Raw genomic sequence first — 19,555 nt, forward strand, 5'->3', positions numbered from 1 at the left:
TTGTCCTGGAAAGTTTCAAGTTCATTTGTTGTTTTGTTTTGAAGAAACAAAAAAGAGAAAGTTTTCATGTAGTAAGTTAGTTGTGTGCTACAGATCTCAAAGCAACATTAGATAATGAGGATAGAAGGTGTCCAGGAGCCCGTGCTCTAAAAATCCGTGTCCGTGCTCACACCAGCAGGACGAGAGCACCACGTAGTTCACTACATAGTACTCCTACTGTTCACTAGGTAGTTTACTTTGCCTATCCTGTGTTACCCATCTTGAGTGCACCCACCATTCGCTGTTATTGTCATGTGCAGAAAAAAGCTTTCATGATGGAAAAAGCTTTGCCGGCAGAATTTGAGCTTTCAGACAGGGCATCGGTGGAATGCCTCCATGACCGTTGATTTTGCACAAGTTGCGAAATGATGAGCTAACTTGATCGTGACACCTCCCTGTTTTGTCATACTTTTTGCTCAATTTTCGTTGTTCATCAGACCTTCCAATCAACGGTTTCCTGGCTTGATTGCATGTTCATTGCAGGTTAATTGGATTTCATTGCAGGTTCATTGCATCTTCCATTGCTTGGATGCATATATATTGGATTCAAAACAAACACAATCCAAACATCTTGCATTGCTTGGATGGATACGATTGCGTGGTGGCCAAGCGAGCAACTAGCTTGTACTTTTGATCGGATGGATTCAGAGCCTCGGGTGCTTGAGCAGAGAGCTGACATCGAGGCCCTTCGCCGCCCTGTAGTGCCGGACCAGCTCTGCTATTGTGGTGGTCCGGTGCCGCGCCTCACCGACGGCGACAATTGGCCGTAGCACTCTCGTGGATGTGGCCGCGCCCTGCCGTCGGAAGAAGCAGGCCACGGAGACATGAGGCTCGACGCTCTTGGCCACCACGCGGTGGGGTCAGAATGGGCGGTGGTGCCCATCGTTACGTGCGGCTCTAGCCAGGACGGGTTGTAGTGGCCGGCGAGCCCCTCCAGGCACGCAGCGTCCTCCTCCAGGTGCTCACTGCGGAGGCCCAGCCCCTCCGATAGTAGCTCGAGCAGGCTGCAGCCCAGCTGTGCACCAGCCTCATTTACTCCTACGCGATGGTCCTGCACACGGGCTGGATCTCCTCGGCGGCGACGGTTCTGGCGCCGTCGCCATGAACAAGGTGTTTGTGTCACCTGGACGGCGATCGGAACAGGTCGAAGTTGCTCTAGTACCTCACGCGCCGGCAAGAGTCCCGGCTGTAGTAGGGTGCATTGGCCTCCGCCGGCTCCTCATGAAACCCGTGCAACGCCGCGAGCATCTCTGACATGAACGCCTTGGGCTTGCCGTGGTTCACCACCTGGAAGAAGCCCACCGTCTCCACGGCCGCCTTCAGCGCGGTGACCAGCTCAGCTCACTCAGATGGTGTAGTAGTAGTACGAGCAGGAGATGATACATCACTAATTCACTATTTAGTATTGAAGTGTGGATTATGACCTCTAAATAAGTAAATATCCAGTACTTACACAGAACGCCACTTCAAAGATCGTGAGACTGCTATATTCATATTTTCTAAACTGAGACTGCTATTTTTTTTTAACTGAGACAGCTATATTTTGGCACAAACAGAATACAAAACACATTCAAAGATCGTGAGAACTGAACAACACAAGATACATCACTATTTTATCTTTTTTTAAATCTGACATCACTATTTTGTGAGCCAGACAATTTACAACAGTGTTAAGTACATAAAAAATACAGAATTATTATTTCATCGCCCCTCTATCTCGGTAAAAGTAAAACTGTTGACCGAAGGCTGAATATTTCTTATTTGATTCAGTTCAGCACTTCGTCGTGCAAAGTAGGCAGTGCGATTGGGGGTTGTAAGTGTGGTGCTTCCATTCTCCAGGACGAACACAACGGAAGACATGCATGGCATGTTATCTGGGTTCTCCTGGACGCATAGGAGTGTTACATGGACGCAAAGCAAAACTTCGTCTGGTGAAGTATCTATGATGGATGGGTCTGGTAGTTCGTTGGTCTTCTCTTCCTTCCACATATTCCATGCCTAAAATAACCAAAAATATTATATCAATATTCATTTAGTCACTCAAAGAAAAAATTCTTCAAAATTTTGATCCATCTTTAGAAAACAAACTTGAGAGAAGTTTTGTGTGCACTCACATAGACTGTGAGGCTAGGGTATCCCATCATTTGACTAATGGGGTTTCTCCTTATACCAGTTACAACCTCCAACAGTAACACGCCGAAGCTATAGACATCAGACTTAGTAGAGAAGATGCCTTCCATTGCATACTCAGGAGCCATATAGCCACTGCTTGATCATTTAAATTGTCTGAATTATCTAATGAGAACTGAAATTATAAAACCATTAATATGAGTTTTTTTTTCAACAGATACTCACTATGTGCCAACTACGCGTTGGGTATTTGCATTTTGCGGGTTGTCACCAAAGATCCTCGCCATACCAAAATCCACTATCTTGGGTTTCATATCGACATCCAATAAGATATTTCCAACTTTGAGGTCCCTATGAATTATGGTGAACCGTGAGTCTTCGTGAAGATATAGAAGCCCCCTTGCCACCCCTTTGATGATATTAAACCGTGTCGCCCAATCCAACGACAATTTTCTTGAGTCATCTAAAAAGAGACAAATGTAAGCAAAAAAAAGTTGAGCTATTTTAGGAAATCATGGCTTATTATTAGAATGTGTACCAAAAAGCCTAGAATCTAAGCTCTTGTTTGGTAGATACTCATATATCAAGAGCTTTTCATTTCCCTCATCACAACATCCAAGAAGTCGAACCAAGTTTCTGTGTTGCAGTTTTGCAATTAGAATTACTTCATTCCTGAATTCTTTTGTTCCTTGTTGACAGTCTGCACTTAGCCTCTTGACTGCGACTTGCTAACCACCTAACAGTCCCTAGAGAAAGATATATTTGAGATTTACATATGAGCAAAGACTTGTTCTAATTTAGAAGTAATAAGACGAATTGTGTGTTGAACAAATTACCTTGTAAACTTTTCCAAAGCCTCCTTGTCCGATCATGCATGCTTCAGAGAAATTGTGTGTTGCGAGGACAATTTCTTCTAGTCTTACGGATGGAAATTCCTGATCATGAGGAGGATTTTATTCCCCAAGTTCATGAGATGTACTCATGAAAACCAATCTTATAATCTTGTGCTTTCTCCAGTTTTTATTCTTTCCTGCTCCCACGCGGTTATTGTCATGTTCCCTCTAATAAGCATACTATAGGCATTAGAAAGAAAAGGTTATATTTAATCCCTTAAATTATAGGTGTTCACTTCCATTCCTTTATGAACTTGCATAGCAAGAGGAAATAACCCACAAGCCACGTCAAAATTCCAAGACCGGACAATATGGCTATCAGTTGACATAGAAAACACATACCGCATGTTTCAAAAATACACTTGGCCTCCCCTCTAATAGAACTCGCACACACGCGCACACACACACACATGCTTTCCTTGAGTCCATGGCATGGTGACTTGACCTTGCTTTTTATTTCCGAACCCGACTAAGCATGAAACCACTATGATCCACGTGTAGAGATTTTTAGCTCATGGACTACATCTTAGTTGATAGTAGATTTCCCATTATCCTTACAATCAATGGTACGATGGCTAAACCGCACACAAAACTGAATTTCTACATATTCAAGGGGCTTAGAGGGTATATTGTGGTAGTACACAACGAATTCCAAGTTTATATAGTGAAACTGACATTCACATAAGGTTGTCAAATACAACTTTTTTTTGCAAGGAGATTTAAGTAAACATACCTTGGCATTTTAACCATGCAAAAGAGATGCATATGAATATGAGAACAGCACTGCCTAAAACTGACAGCACAATCCTGACTGCATTAATCTTTCTCCTTTTATCTGCACCATACATAACATAGGATAAGTAACAGGAATATGACTCATAGAACTAGAAGTATGTTAGAACTGATAAAATTAACAGTAAAAATGACAAGCTAGAGTAAAAGGCGTGCAACTTTGAAATTTGTTACCACCTGTTGCAACTCGAAGATAGATTGTCTCGCCACCTACGCCTACTTTTCCTGTGTCAACCAACTCACCGGTCCATACCATGCACGCCATGTCTCCTCTGAACCTGCCGCTACTCACATTGCGGTACACGTACCCCAGACAGGAGCAATTGCGGTTGCACTTCACTGCGCACTCCTCAAACGTACTCATTCCCCCTCCGATGAGCTCAAGCTTGTCCGGTGACTTCATCCCCGGCAAGGCCAAGAAGCTAGCGCCACACCCGTGTAGCTGCTCCTTCCGTAGGCACCCCGCCATGAACCGCCCGCAGTCCACTCCTCCTTGTTTGCTGGCTCAAACCCGTCTAGGCATTTGCACGTTGGGATTGGTGCTGCTGTCTCGTCGCAGTAACCATACGGGCCACAATAACCGTAGCGGTTGCATTCCGTGGAAGGCATCTTCCAGAGGACAGCCCATGCCGACGAGCTGCTGCTCCAGCTCTCGAGGCGGTACTCACCAAAGTAAGTCAGCACCATCCTTGTGAGCGGGGCACCATCAGCGAGGCTATATGCGACGTAGAGCTCATCGCCATTGTCGACGAAGGCTATGTACATGATAAGATCACTGACGTTCATGGTTGCCGCTAGCTGTTGTTGGTCTACACTCATCACTTGGAACCCGGTCCATGGGATGCTGCGGGACACCAAGTTCTCTCATCCCACAGGAATACTTGGAAGGCCGAGTCTGGGTCGATACCATAGGAGAAGCGCCCCGGCGAGGGGTTGCCAGGGTCCTTCCACGACACCAGACGCTCGACAGTGTTGGGCGTGTTGGATTTGATTCGGAGCTTCATCCCGGGGAGGAACGAGTCTGTTTGCTGGTCAAAACTCTGCCACGGCGTGGTGCCGTTTGACAACCGGATAACAAGGTTGCCGGCGTTCAGAAGCACCGCCGTTGAGGTAGACGAGCCCACGATAGTGGTCACGTTCGGTGTCATCCAAAGGAAACGACCACCACTATTACCTTCGGAGATAACGAGACTGGAGTTGTTGGTGAGGGAGAGCACCGGTGCAAAGGAAGTGTTGTTGGTGATTGGGGTTTCACGGTTGACAACCCACACAACTGTGAGCTTGGGGATGTTGTTGTACCATATGCCAAGGTACAGCTTGGCTGATGTGGAGTTGGAGGGGTTGAAGAAGCCCAAGGCGAATGTGCCGCCATCGGAGATGCTGATGTTGTCGGGAGACAGCGGCTTGCTAGGGACAAGCCGATCGTCGGAAGCACTCAACGGCAGAAACAAAACGATCAGAACTACAGTGCAGCAGAGGAGGGCCTTCGAATCCATTGATCGATCAGGCCAAAATGTAGGTATGCAGCCGAGGGTGCAAGGAAGCGCCATGTAGTCAGGGGTGCGCCGAAAAGAAGATGTTATTGACGTGGCGCCACACCACGTTTGCCAAGCCCAGGAACATGACGTGGACAAAAGCACGCGGTTGTGTTACAACATCGGGCATGCGTAGATGGTAAGAAGTCAAGGTTGATGAGGCACTACGACCCAACGGAGTGATAGTGCGCGTGTTGGGACGACAGCAGGGAAGACCTCGGGACGCTTGTGGGGATAACGTACCGCGGCGCCATGGCCCAAAGGGTTAATGCCGCAACAACGTGTGTCACTGCATGTGACACCTGGATAATTAAGCTACAGTAATCCCAAGTTAATGGTGCTATGTCATCATTTTCACTGTTGCTAAATCCCCCTTTGATTCAATTCGGTTCAAATTCAAATTAAAGTCCAAGATTCAAATTTCTCAAACATGAAAACTAAAGTGTTCAAAGTGTGGAAAATATTCCTTCACTAATTGTGGTGGTGAACCAACATTTTTATAAATTGGTTTAATGCCCTAAAATAAATAAGACAGTGGCTAAAGTAATGTGTTAAATGTTTTTTTAATTATAAAAATCCAAACCATTTTAGAGGCTCACCAAATCATTAATGGCAGTGACTAAAATTTGCATTGTGATATGGCCAAGTATCATATTAACTAAAAGTCAAATGCTGGTGGTTTTAAAATATAACAGAAAGCTAAATAAATAAATAAAAGGGAAATGAAAGGTAAAGGAGAGAGCCCCCCTGTTCCCTGCCCTACTAGAGCCGGCCCAGCCCAACCCCCACACCCGCGGTCGATCCCCTCCCCTCACTGTGCCTCCGATCCCATCGCTACAGGGGCAAGACCCCGCCGGATCACCTCGCCGGCGATGCCCCGAGGGGATAAGACCGAGCCGTCGGCCTCGTCAGCTCCCTTCCCCCTGCAGATATTTCGCCTCCCCTCTCCTCCCTCGCCCGTCGCTCTCTCCCCCTCCACCAGATCCCCCTCCACCGAGCGCCTCCTGTCGCCGCCCACCGGCGTCCACCGCGGCGACCGCTGCCCCCATCCCTCTTCGGCGCGTCCCAGAGCTCTACGGCCGCCAGCACCGTCATCCACGCCCACGAGCAGGAGCCGGAAGCCCCTCCATCGCTGGGCCGGCCTTCTTTTTCCTCCTCGGATCACCGCCGCCTCGCCAACAACTCCGGCAGCCGCGCGTCTTCCCCGGGCCGTCTCAGCAATGTTGGTGAGCTCACACTCCTCCTCTTCCTCTAGACGAGCTCGCCTGCGCCCCGTAGCTAATCCCGCCGCCGTTGCCGAAGCTCATCGTCGCCATTCGAGTCACCGCCATGGCCATAGGCCGCAGAGCTCGCAACGGGGCTTTACCACGTGTTCCTAGGCTCTCCAGGGACGCAGCGCACCTAGCCTCACCCCCTGCCGTGCCTCTCATCGCCGTGGCCGCCTACGCCCGAGCCCCGCGCGTCGCGACCTCGACCGTCCGTGCGCGAGCGTCCGCGTACGCATATGTGCTGCTGCTACTGCCTCCTACCCCTACTCGTGGTTGTGCCCTGGGCTGCTCCTTGTTGCTGCTGCTTCTAACTGTACTGATGCGGCTGCTAGTACTCATGTCGCTGTCGCCGCTCGTTGCCAGGTACACTGCTGCTCCCGCCCACTAGTGCAGAACAGGCCTTTATCACCGGTTCGTAAGGGCCTTTAGTGCCGGTTCTGCAACCGGCACTATGGAGTGGAGACTAACACTAGTACAAAACAGGGCTTTCGTCACAGGGCAATATTCACATTAGTCCCGGTTCAGTCACGAACCGGGACTAATGTGAGCATTGGTCCCGGTTCGTGCGGCTAAGGCATTAGTCCCGGTTCACCTGGGCCCTTTAGTCCCGGTTGGTGCCACGAACGGGACTAAAGGGTGCGATGCCCATTAGTACCGGTTGGTGGCACCAACCGGGACTAAAGGTTAGTCCTTTAGTCCCGGTTGGAGCCACCAACCGATACTAATGGGCTTTGAGGCATTAGTACCGGTTCATGGCACGAACCGGTACTAAAGGGCCCATCAAACTCTACCCCCCCCCCCCGACCGCCTTTTCAGTTTTAGAAAAAACAAAAGAAAATGATGGAAATGTCAAAAAATAAAATAAAATAAGTTTCCCACGTGATATGTGGTCTAGTTGTTGGGAAAATTAACAAATATGAATTTTGACTTTATTTGCAAAATCTCTCTGGAATTTCTTAAAATGGGCATAACTTTTGCATACGAACTCGGATGAAAAAGTTTTATATATGAAAAATCATCTACTCGAAAAGTTACATCCGAATTTAACTGGGGGAACCCCGTTAAACATTTTCAAAATCCTCAAAAATCTAACAGAAAAAAAGATACGGGGCTTTTAAGATCTGGAGAGGCAAAAAAATTCAAATTGTGGTCAAACTATGGTCAAACTGTGGTCAAACAATGGTCAAACTAATTATTCTAGAATATTAGTGTTACTAAATAATTATTTCAGTTTTTTTGAATTTTGGTCAAATCTGGTCAAACTGTGGTCAAACAGTGGTCAAACTAATTATTCTAGAAATATTAGTGTTACTAAATAATTATTATTGTTTTTTAAAACAATAGTTTCAAACTCAAACAGTGAAATGTGTCACTTAATGCTCAAGCTAAATTCCTGAGGGTTAATAGAATTGACATCTTACTATTGTCAGGAAAACAACAAGTGTAGACTTGGAAACGAGGGAGAATAGAACCCGAAAGTTAAGCGTGCTCAGGCTGGAGTAGTGAGAGGATGGGTGACCGTCCGGGAAGTTAGATGATTTGGAATGATGAGGGGTGATTAGAGATTAGAGGATAAATTGAGCAGTGATGAGGGGTGGTAATTAGAGATTAGAGGTTAAAATAATTCAGAAATTTGAAAATCAAAAAAATTTAAAAAAAATTCGCAAAATTTTTTTCAAAAAAAATTATCATAAAATTTCCTTTAGTTCCGGTTGGTAACACCAACCGGGACTAAAGGTGGAGCTCCAGACTGCGTCCACGTGGACGGCCTTTAGTCCCGGTTCGTGTAAGAACCGGGACTAAAGGGGGGAGGCATTAGTAACGACCCTTTAGTCCCGGTTCAAAAACCGGGACTAAAGGCCCTTACCAACCGGGACAAAAGCCCCCTTTTCTACTAGTGTAAAGCCCCCCTCCTTTAGTACCGGCGCTAAAGTGCCACCACGTGGCACGAGCCAGGGCCGGGTGCTGGTAGACCATTAGTACCGGTTGGTAGCACCAACCGGTACTAAATGTTTGGGGGGGTTTTGGTTTTAATTTTTATTTTTTCATTAATTTTGTGTTTTCCATTTAAATCTTTTTTGTTTGCTGGTATTTTACGATATTACATATTGTACACGTTATGCATATATATAAATAGATTTTCTCGTAGAACCGATCATATATATATAATCGAATGTCTCACAACCACCATTAATTATTCACACATACACATGTATATATATACAATTTCTCCTACATGTTGCCTTGGTGCCTTCGGAGCACGATGACAAGTGGTTCATGGGGGCGGTAGCGGGTAATAGTATTCTCCTTTGGGATCTATGACCTGGTCGAGCAAAAATCCCGCTATTTCCTCTTGAAGTGCTCGTATGCGCTCCTCTGATAGGAGCTTGTCCCGCACCTCTTTGAACTGTTAAGAATGAGATCAATATGCATGTGTATTAGTTGTGTGACTAGATATCGACAATCATGTAAGATTTGTGAATAGTGTTCTGGCAAACGTACCCAGTCCTGTCTATCAGATCTGCTCCTTTCGGACGCCATCATGCGAATGTTCTCGCAAACGTAGTATGCACACACTTCAGTCCCCGGCGCCTGCTTCAGGGCCTTTACGACAATAGAATTTAATCAGATAATAATTAATCAAGCATGTTAATTAATTAATGGTATTGAAACAAGAATTAAAGTGATGGTAGCTAGCTAGCTAGTACTACTTAATTACTTACCTTGGGTCGATACCAACTTAGCTTTTGTCGCCATTTTCCTGGAGTTACCTTGATGTACTTTGCCCAAGCCCTACCCGCCGGCAAAGAAAATTAATAAAGGAGTTATTAAAAATAGTTCATATCAGGAAATGACGAACTAAATAGGCCGAGATATAGTTAATAATGATTGAAATAACCTGTCGACTATCCCCTTCACGATGCTGTAGTCACTATTTTTTTAAGTAGTGAGTCCAGTACTTCAACTTTTCCTTCGTCAACTTTAATGTCTAACAAATCCAGTGGAAGCTGCATGCGCATGTATAAATTAAGAGGGCATGTGCATAACACTAATCAACTATAACCCTGAACCCTATACACTTATTAACATCTAGTTAGTAAGCAAAATCAGAATTTGTAGTACAAAGACAGTGTGACTCACTCGAAGTTGTAAGGAAGTAGTATATCTTCATTGCTATTGAGGCGCTTCAAGAACTCTAGCATGCATTTCTCTACATCTTGTCTACACCATTCCAATTTCTATGTGTATTCATTAACGGTATTTGGGTCAATGAACCCAATGCCATAGCGTCCAGCTTTTTTCATTTCATACATCTTCATCCTACATAATACCACAGAAAAGAATATATAGTGAGGATATATAATTACAGGTAATTAATGATCAATCAATGAGCACTAGAGCTAGCTTGAGACTTAAATTACAGAAAGAAATCACTTACAGACAATAGCAACTGACGATAGATCTGTCGAGTGCGTCTTGATTGAATAACTGAAATAGCTCTGAATACTCAACGGCCAGAGCTTTCTTATGGAAGTAATGATCTTCCTCGACTTGCACCATGAGGGACTCTCGATTGGAAATCTTGGTAATTTTTATGTACCAATCATGCAATTCATACATTCTCGTTGGGAGGTTCTTGACCTCCTCGGGCTCGACCAAAGGTTGGGCCCGGACATATTTCCGTTTTATTTCCTCCTCTCTAAGCGGAGACATGGTCTCGATCTCGAGGAGTTGTCCAACAGTGATCTTGAGCATTTCAGTCTGCATTATATGCTCCTCGGTTATTACCACATCGCCCAGCTCGGGAACGTAAACGGTTTGCCCACAATAATATTGGGCGCGCGTACTCTCATGTGTTGTTGGCACAACAAGCGGGGGGGTCGATTGCGCCGCCTGTTATCCCAGCCGGGGAACGGTTTTCCCGCATTTTTTGACAGCTGCTTGTTGGCTCGAGCTCGAGCTCGCTTCCTTCTATAGTCGTCCTCGGTGTGCCTTCCTGATTTGGCGCTCATAGTCTGAGTCAACAGGCTTGGGAGCTGGTGGTCTAGCCATATGAATGAAGTGGTCAATCTTTTCCTCAGGCACTTTCTCCCTCGGCGGCGTTGCCGGTTTTGGTCGAAAATGAGCGTCCACTTCGGCCCGCACTATTGCATCGTTTTGCTCCTCGGTCATGTCGTAAGACCTCTGAGGAAGAGGAGCGAGGCTGCTTGGACCATATTTATATCGCTTGTCTCCGCCTGTACTTTCTGTACTACCTCGACTCGTACCGCTACGCACCATACCTGCGGCGTGTCTCTTCTGCGATTGCTTAGGCGGCAGAGACGGCTGACGTGGCTTAGTTGGAGCAGGAGGAGTGGCCTGACGCTGTGCCGGACTTGAAGCAGGAGGTGTGGCCTGACACGGTGTCGGACTTGAAGCCGGAGGTGTGGCCCGACGCTGTGCCGGATTTGAAGCAGGAGGTGTGGCCTGACACGGTGTCAGACTTGAAACAGGAGGAGTGGCCTGACGTTGTGCCGGACTTGAAGCAGGAGTCTGCTCACGCGTTCGTGGACTTGGAGGAGCGGGAGTCTGCTGACACGGTGGCGGACTTCGAGGAGGAGTCGGCAGACTAGCGTGTCGGTGGACTTCGAAAGATGATGTAATCCTTTTTCCATAGGATGAAACGATCTATGGCCTCTCCCAGTGTTTGCTCGTCGTCACCTCCAGGAATGTCAAGCTCTAGCCCCGAATATGGGCCCACCACCTCATCAACCAAGACACGAGCATAGCCCGCTGGAATCGGGGCGCAATGGAAGGTTGCTTCAGGGGTAATTGTAAAAGCAACGGCGTTCGCCACCTTCATGGATATGTTCTTCATTTTGAAGTGTAGCTCACAGTTAGTGTTCTCTATGATGTCATCCACAGGGTATGTATCCAGTAGTGCGTCGCCCGGGGCGGAATCAACGCTGCTTCTCGGCATGGATGGGACGGTACTATCCAATGTTGGATGATCATCCGCTTGTTGCTGCCGCTGCTGAGACCCCCTTTCCTGGCTAAGTGAGTCGATCTGCTGCTGCTGCTGGAATTTGAGTGCCAAGTCCGCGTGCCTTGCTTCTAGGCCTTGAAGGCATTCCGTGTCCTGCTTCCTCTGCTCCTCCTCCAGCTTCCTCTTCTTCTCCTCCTCCATCTTCTTTCTTGCACGGGTCCTGTAGTCGTCGTTCCATTCCGAAAAGCCCTCATACCAGGGAATAACGCCCTTGCCTCGTATTCTTCCCGGGTGTTTAGGATTTCCCAGGGCGCGCGTAAGCTCGTCGTTCTCTCTGTTGGGCGTGAACACCCCCTTTCGAGCATCTTCTATTGCGTCAAGTAACTTTTGTTCTGCTCCTTTTAGACTTGCCTTCTTCGAAACCAGGCCTGTCTTCGGGTCCAACGCCCCCCATGCGCATAGAACCAAGTTCTGCACCTGGGGGGCCAGCTCCTAGTAACCGGAGTGACCCCTGCATCCTCCATCTCTTGCTCAGACTTATCCCACTTAGGCATTGCCACCGCGTAGCCACCTGGACCCAGCCTATGGAACTGCGTCTTTTTTGCGGCATTGGCCTTGTTTTTTCTCGACCGTTCCTTAGATAATTCTGATTCCTTGAATTTCACGAAAGCGGGCCAGTGTTCTCTTTGCTTCTCCAGTGTTCCCTTGAATTCTGGAGTCTTCCTTTCTGCAGCGAGGTAGTTGGCCCATACAGTTTTCTTGTGGGTGTTGAATGCAATTGCCATCTTCTTAAGAGCAGCGTCCTTGACTTTCTGCACATCTGCATCAGTGAAATAATCTGGTAGGGTGAAATGTTCCATCAGAGATTCCCAAAGCTTTTGTTTTGCTCTGTCGTCGACCCAAGTAACATCTGGGCGTTTAGTTTTTGGCTCTTTCCATTCTTGAATGGAGATCGGGAGTTGGTCCTTCACAAGAACTCCGCACTGACGAACGAACTTGCTCGCAATGTTCTTAGGCGTGAGGGGTTCGCCACTAGCTTTGATGGAATCGATGTTGTACTTTACACCCTCCTTCAACTTTTTGCTCGGGCCGCGCTTTGTCCTGCTGTCTGTAGAAGCAGATTTGCTCGATCCGGAGGGCTGAAAGAAGAAAGATCGATTCGTTAATATATCTTCAAATAAAAAAACATGTGATGATCACTAGATGCCTGCTTATATAAATATACCTCGCCGGTAGTCTTTGTTATTTCAAGATCAACATTGTATTCGTCATCATAATCATTGTCTGCGTCATCATAATCATAATCATAGTTCATGACTTCATCAGCTCGGTCGTCGAGATCGAATATCTTATCATCACCCTCCCCGGTATTGTTCAGATATTGGGAGCCGTCATTTGCTTCATTCAGATCATCTGGCCTGCTAGGGCTGCGTATGATCTCGAACAGGGCCTCTTCTCCCTCTCTGCCGGTATTGTCCGCCATAGCTTTTATTTAACTAATACAGAAGAAATATAAAACAATTTAGTATTCAAATTACAATGCATGGATGCAATCAATAAGGAAAAACTGAATCATATAGTACATAATATGCATCGTCTCGAATAATATATAATCTCGAATACATCGTCTCGAATAATATATAATCTCGAATACATCGTCTCGAATAATATATAATCTCGAATACATCGTCTCAAATAATATATAATCTCGAATACATCACTGGCTAGGTAGCTAATAAAGATCGAATACTATAGAAGAATCTAGGCCACTCGCGGTTCCTGGGGCGCGGGCGGTGGACACCCAAAGATAAGGAACCATCACAGGATCATATCTCCGGTCATCTGCCCAAAGAACCTGCCAGGTATTGGAGAACCTGACGTCCATAGCAGCCATGTAGCGATGGACGTGCTCGTCCTCCTCCCTGACACGACGACGCACCACCTCCGGCGGGGCCAGCTCCCTCTGCACCGAATGTGGCCCACGCGAACGCCACCAAAGGAGATCAGGGTCGACGACGGGACCCGAGGCCGGATTCCTCACCAAGTGTCGCGCCCCTCCAGGTAGCACCTCCCAGTGCCAGCCCGGCGGAGCCCAATCCCGGACATGGGTCCTCTGAAGCAGGACGTCGCCGCAAACGGGTTGACAGCGAGGATGCGGGCCGGGCATCGTCGACAACAAATACTATATGCCGCAAAAGTAAAGTAACATTTTTTAAATGATTGGATTGTGATTTCTTATATGCAAATTCTAAATTTTATAACTAAAAATATAATAAACTAAAAAAACATCGACCATATCTAAAACTAACATTTCTAACATTTCTATAACTAAAATTGTATAACTAATTTTTTTTTAACATTTCTATATAACAAACATTTCTATAACATTAATACAGAAAAAATAACATTTCTATATATAACTAACATTTCTATAACATTAATACAGAAAAAACTGAAAAAACTAAAAACTAATAACTAATAACAGAAAAACTAAAAACTAAAAACAGAAAAACTAAAAACTAAAAACAGAACAAAAATTGTGTATGTGTGTGTGTATGGTGTGTGTGTATGTGTTGTGTGTGCAGGCGACGGCGACGGCGAGCCAAGGCGACGGCGCCGGCGGCGCGAGCGGCGGCTTCGATTGGAGGGAGAGGAGAGGGGGGACAGAGGCTCACAGCGCGGGCGCGGGCGACGTGGGCCGGTGCGGGGACGGGTACGAGGGCCGGTGCGGGGATGGGGATGGGCCGGCGACGCGGACGGCGCGACGAGGACGGGGGCGGCGCGGAGTCGACAGGGACGGCGCGACGGCGGCGGCGACGGTGCGGGACGAGGCGGCGGCGATGAAGCAGAGAGAAGTGGGAGGAAACTGACGAAATTTTCGTAAGTGTTTCTTATATAGGATGGTCCTTTAGTACCGGTTGGAGCCACCAACCGGTACTAAAGGTCGATTTTGGCCAGGCCAAGCGGCGGGAAGCACCCACCTTTAGTACCTGGTGGTGGCACCAACCGGTACTAAAGGCCCACCCTTTAGTACCGGTTGGTGCCACCACCCGGTACTAAAGGGTGTGCGCTGCCAGGCGAGGGGCGCAGAAGTTTAGTCCCACCTCGCTAGTTGAGGAGCGCCAGGACCAGTTTATAAGCCCCGACGCGGGCACTGCATTGAGCTCCTCTCAATAGCAGGCCTTCTCGGCCTACCTCTCCTACTCTGCCTGTGGGCCTACTGGGCTTGCGGGCCTGCATCCTGGCCCAACTACAGGTTGGGTTTCTAGTCGTATGCAGGCCGCTCTGGCCCATAGGTGGGCTTTTTATTTTCTTATTTTTTTGCTTTATTTATTTTTGGTTTATTTATTTTTGAGTTGTTTTTTGCTGTATTTAGAGTTTCTTTGGGAATATTTTTGCTTTAGGTACAAAAAATTACAAACTTTCTGTTAGTGCCGGTAGTTTACAAATTTGAATAGTTTACATTTTGAATTATTTGAAATTTGTGTGAATCACTAGTTTGTGAATAACTTAACTTTGAAAATAGATTTTCAGTGATTCTTTTTTCTTATGTTTAATATTAGTGTGTTTTATCATTATATTCAATTTGGTAATGCTTAGGTTATTTAAAAAATGAAATCCCTTTGTAACGGATGAGTTTTCGTCCGAAACCCTGATACTTCGAAAGAGATTGTCCATTTTATACACGAAGTGCATCCAGTTTTTGCGGTAACCCTCTCTACTTTTTTGCACATGCTATGTGGGTGAAATTATGATACCATGCCAACTTTCAACCTTTTCTGAGTTCATTTGAAATGCTTTTCAATTTCAGGGTCATTTAGCTGAAAAAATCAGTAAATGCATGAAAGAATTTGTTTGCACATAAAATTTCTTCGCGTTTCAAATGCCAAAACACATAACTACCCTAACTATTACAGAGATTCCCTCCTGGGTGTGAAACACAGAAGAAAGTGATGATAGTGAAGCCGATCACATCCCAGATCTTTGGGTGTGAAACTTTTTCTTCGCGTATGTCCCTTTGCGCCGTAGCCATGGAAAATCTTCATCATTTAACTGGATGCTCGGGTCAATATTCACTGTGAATGGAGCAATTTCATCAAACTTTTCATAATCTTCTGACATGTCTGTCTTGTCATCCACTCCCACGATGTTTCTCTTCCCAGAAAGAACTATGTGGCGCTTTGGCTCATCGTATGATGCATTCGCTTCCTTATCTTTTCTTTTTCTCGGCTTGGTAGACATATCCTTCACATAGAAAACCTGTGCCACATCATTAGCTAGGACGAATGGTTCGTCTGCATACGCAAGATTGTTGAGATCCACTGTTGTCATTCCATACTGCGGGTCTTCCGTTACCCCATATCGTGTCATATTGACCCATTTGCACCGAAACAAAGGGACCTTCAAATCACGTCCATAGTCAAGTTCCCATATCTCCTCTATGTAACCATAATATGTTTCCTTTCCCGTCTTGGTTGTTGCATCAAAGCGGACACCACTGTTTTGGTTGGTGCTCTTCTTATCTTGGGCGATCGTGTAAAATGTATTACCATTTATCTCGTACCCTTTGAAAGTCATTATATTCGAAGATGGTAACTGGGACAGCGAGTACAGGTCATCTTCAATAGAGGCGTCATGCATGGTACGTGTCTGCAACCAGCCGGCGAAACTCCTGGTTTGTTCACGTGTAATCCAGTCATCAGACCGCTCCGGGTGTTTGGAGCGTAGAAAATTCTTGTGTTCGTCCATATACGGAGCCACCAAGGCGGAATTCTGTATAACTGTGTAGTGTGCTTCAGTGAGAGAATGTCCGTCCATACATATTTTTTGATTCCCTCCTAGCGTGCCTTTTCCATCCAGTCTGCCCTTATGCCGCGATTCAGGAACACCAATCGGCTTAAGGTCAGGAATAAAGTCAATACAAAACTCAATGACCTCCTCATTTTCATGGCCCTTGGAGATGCTTCCTTCTGGCCTAGCACGGTTATGAACATATTTCTTTAAGACTCCCATGAACCTCTCAAAGGGGAACATATTGTGTAGAAATACAGGACCCAAAACGCTAATCTCTTCGCATAGGTGAACTAGGACGTGCGTCATGATGTTGAAGAAGGATGGTGGGAACACCAACTCGAAACTGACAAGACATTGCACCAAATCATTCTCTAACCTTGGTATGATTTCTGGATCGATTACCTTCTGAGAGATTGCATTGAGGAATGCACATAGCTTCACAATGGCTAATCGAACGTTATCCGGTAGAAGCCCCCTCAATGCAACCGGAAGCAGTTGCGTCATAATCACGTGGCAGTCATGAGACTTTAGGTTCTGGAACTTTTTCTCTGCCATGTTTATTATTCCCTTTATATTCGACGAGAAGCCAGACGGTACCTTAATACTGAGCAGGCATTCAAAGAAGATTTCCTTCTCTTCTTTGGTAAGAGCGTAGCTGGCATGACCCTGATGTATGCCGTCTTTTCCATGCATACGTTGCTGGTCCTCCCGTGCCTCAGGTGTATCTTTTGTCTTCCCATACACGCCCAAGAAGCCAAGCAGGGTCACGCAAAGATTCTTCGTCACGTGCATCACGTCGATTGCAGAGCGGACCTCTAGATCTTTCCAATAGGGCAGGTCCCAAAATATAGATTTCTTCTTCCACATGGGTGCGCGTCCGTCAGCGTCATTCGGAACAGGTTGTCCGCCAGGACCCTTTCCAAAGACTACCTTCAAATCCTTGACCATATCATGTACATCAGCACCAGTACGGTGGCGAGGCTTCGTCCGGTGATCCGCCTCACCTTTGAAATGCTTGCCTTTCTTTCTTACGGGATGCCTGCTCGGAAGAAATCGACGATGTCCCAGGTACACATTCTTCCTACAATTGTCCAAATATATACTGTCGGTATCATCCAAACAGTGCGTGCATGCGCGGTATCCCTTGTTTGTCTGTCCTGAAAGGTTACTGAGAGCAGGCCAATCATTGATGGTCACGAACAGCAAGGCCTTTAGGTCAAATTCTTCCCCCATGTGCTCATCCCACGCACGTACACCTGTTCCATTCCACAGCTGTAAGAGTTCTTCAACTAATGGCCTTAGGTACACATCAATGTCGTTGCCGGGTTGCTTAGGGCCTTGGATGAGCACTGGCATCATAATGAACTTCCGCTTCATGCACAACCAAGGAGGAAGGTTATACAAACATAGAGTCACAGGCCAGGTGCTATGGTTGCTGCTCTGCTCCCCAAAAGGATTAATGCCATCTGCGCTTAGACCAAACCATACGTTCCTTGCGTCATCTGCAAACTCCTTCCCGTACTTTCTCTCAATTTTTCTCCACTGCGACCCGTCAGCGGGTACTCTCAACTTTCCGTCTTTCTTACGGTCTTCTCTGTGCCATCGCATCGCCTTGGCATGCTCTTTGTTTTGGAACAAACGTTTCAACCGTGGTATTATAGGAGCATACCACATCACCTTGGCAGGAATCTTCTTCCTGGGGCGCTCGCCCTCGACATCACCAGGGTCATCGCGCCTGATCTTATAGCGCAATGCACCGCATACCGGGCAAGCGTTCAAATCCTCGTACTCACCGCGGTAGAGGATGCAGTCATTAGGGCATGCATGTATCTTCTGCACCTCTAACCCTAGAGGGCAGACAGCCTTCTTTGCTTCGTACGTACTCTCGGGCAATTCGTTGTCCTTTGGAAGCATATTCTTTATCATTACCAGCAACTTTCCAAATCCCTTGTCAGATACACCATTCTCTGCCTTCCATTGCAGCAATTCCAGTGTGGTGCCCAACTTTTTCTTGTCAGCTTCGCAATTCGGGTACAACAATTTCTTGTGATCCTCTAACATGCGCTGCAACTTCTTCTTCTCCAAATCACTTGCGCAGTTTCTCTTTGCATCGGCAATGGCCCGACCTAGATCATCAGCGGGCTCATCTGATGCCTCTTCTTCAGCTTCTTCCCGCATTGCCGGCTCAGCTTCTTCCCCCATTGTTGTATCATCGTATTCAGGGAACCCATGGCCAGGATAGTTGTCGTCGTCCTCTTCTTCTTCATTGTCTTCCATCATAACCCCTCTTTCTCCGTGCTTGGTCCAAACATTATAGTGGGGCATGAAACCGGACTTAAACAGGTGGACGTGAATGGTTCTTGACGTAGAGTAATTGTGATCATTCTTACAGACTAAACATGGACAAGGCATAAAACCATCCGCCCGCTTGTTTGCCTCAGCCGCAAGCAGAAAAGTTTGCACGCCATTAATGAACTCGGGAGAGCATCGGTCATCGTACATCCATTGTCGGCTCATCTTCATTACACAACACCGAATAGACCAAATTAATACAAGTTCATACAATCATAAAGTTCATACAAGACTTAAATGCAACAAACAAATAACTCTCTAACTAAAGAATTTAAATGCAACAACAAATGCGATCAAGATCGCAACTAAGGTAACAATTGATCCAACAGCATAATGATACCAAGCCTCACTATCAATGGCATATTTTCTAATCTTTCTAATCTTCAAGCGCATTTTCTCCATCTTGATCTTGTGATCATCGACGACATCGGCAACATGCAACTCCAATTCCATCTTCTCCCCCTCAATTCTTTTCAATTTTTCTTTCAAATACTCGTTTTCTCTTTCAACTAAATTTAACCTCTCGACAATAGGGTCGGTTGGAATTTCCGGTTCACAAACCTCCTAGACAAAAATATCTATGTCAACTTGATGGGCATAATTTGTCATAAACACGAAATGCAACAACTAGTTTTAAAAGAGAATATACCACATCCGAATCATAACAAGGACGAGGGCCGACGGGGACGGATATCAAAACCATGGCACTATGTATAACAAACAACGTACGGGTAAGATAATTATACGAGTAACTATATATCCAAATCACACAAACATCAATTTGGT

At 46.2% G+C, this 19,555-nt stretch overlaps 1 protein-coding gene and 2 pseudogenes across 1 annotated transcript; all 3 read right to left on the reverse strand.

The window, feature by feature from the left end:
• Positions 1–670: 670 nt before the first annotated feature.
• Positions 671–1,533, reverse strand: LOC123120858 (1-aminocyclopropane-1-carboxylate oxidase homolog 1-like; annotated as a pseudogene).
• Positions 1,534–1,740: 207 nt separating this feature from the next.
• Positions 1,741–5,350, reverse strand: LOC123125386 (receptor-like serine/threonine-protein kinase SD1-8; annotated as a pseudogene).
• Positions 5,351–15,622: 10,272 nt separating this feature from the next.
• Positions 15,623–18,934, reverse strand: LOC123125387 (uncharacterized; the record flags this gene model as incomplete). The annotated part of the gene is made up of 3 exons (XM_044545891.1): positions 17,231–18,934; positions 16,874–17,122; positions 15,623–16,621 (listed from the first exon to the last, which is right to left on the reverse strand). Coding segments are annotated over exons 1-3 (2,952 nt in total), but the record flags the coding sequence as incomplete, so codon positions are not given.
• Positions 18,935–19,555: the final 621 nt, after the last annotated feature.

This window comes from Triticum aestivum, chromosome 5D (genome assembly GCF_018294505.1).
Source record: "Triticum aestivum cultivar Chinese Spring chromosome 5D, IWGSC CS RefSeq v2.1, whole genome shotgun sequence".
In the NCBI taxonomy this organism is placed as follows: Eukaryota; Viridiplantae; Streptophyta; class Magnoliopsida; order Poales; family Poaceae; genus Triticum; species Triticum aestivum.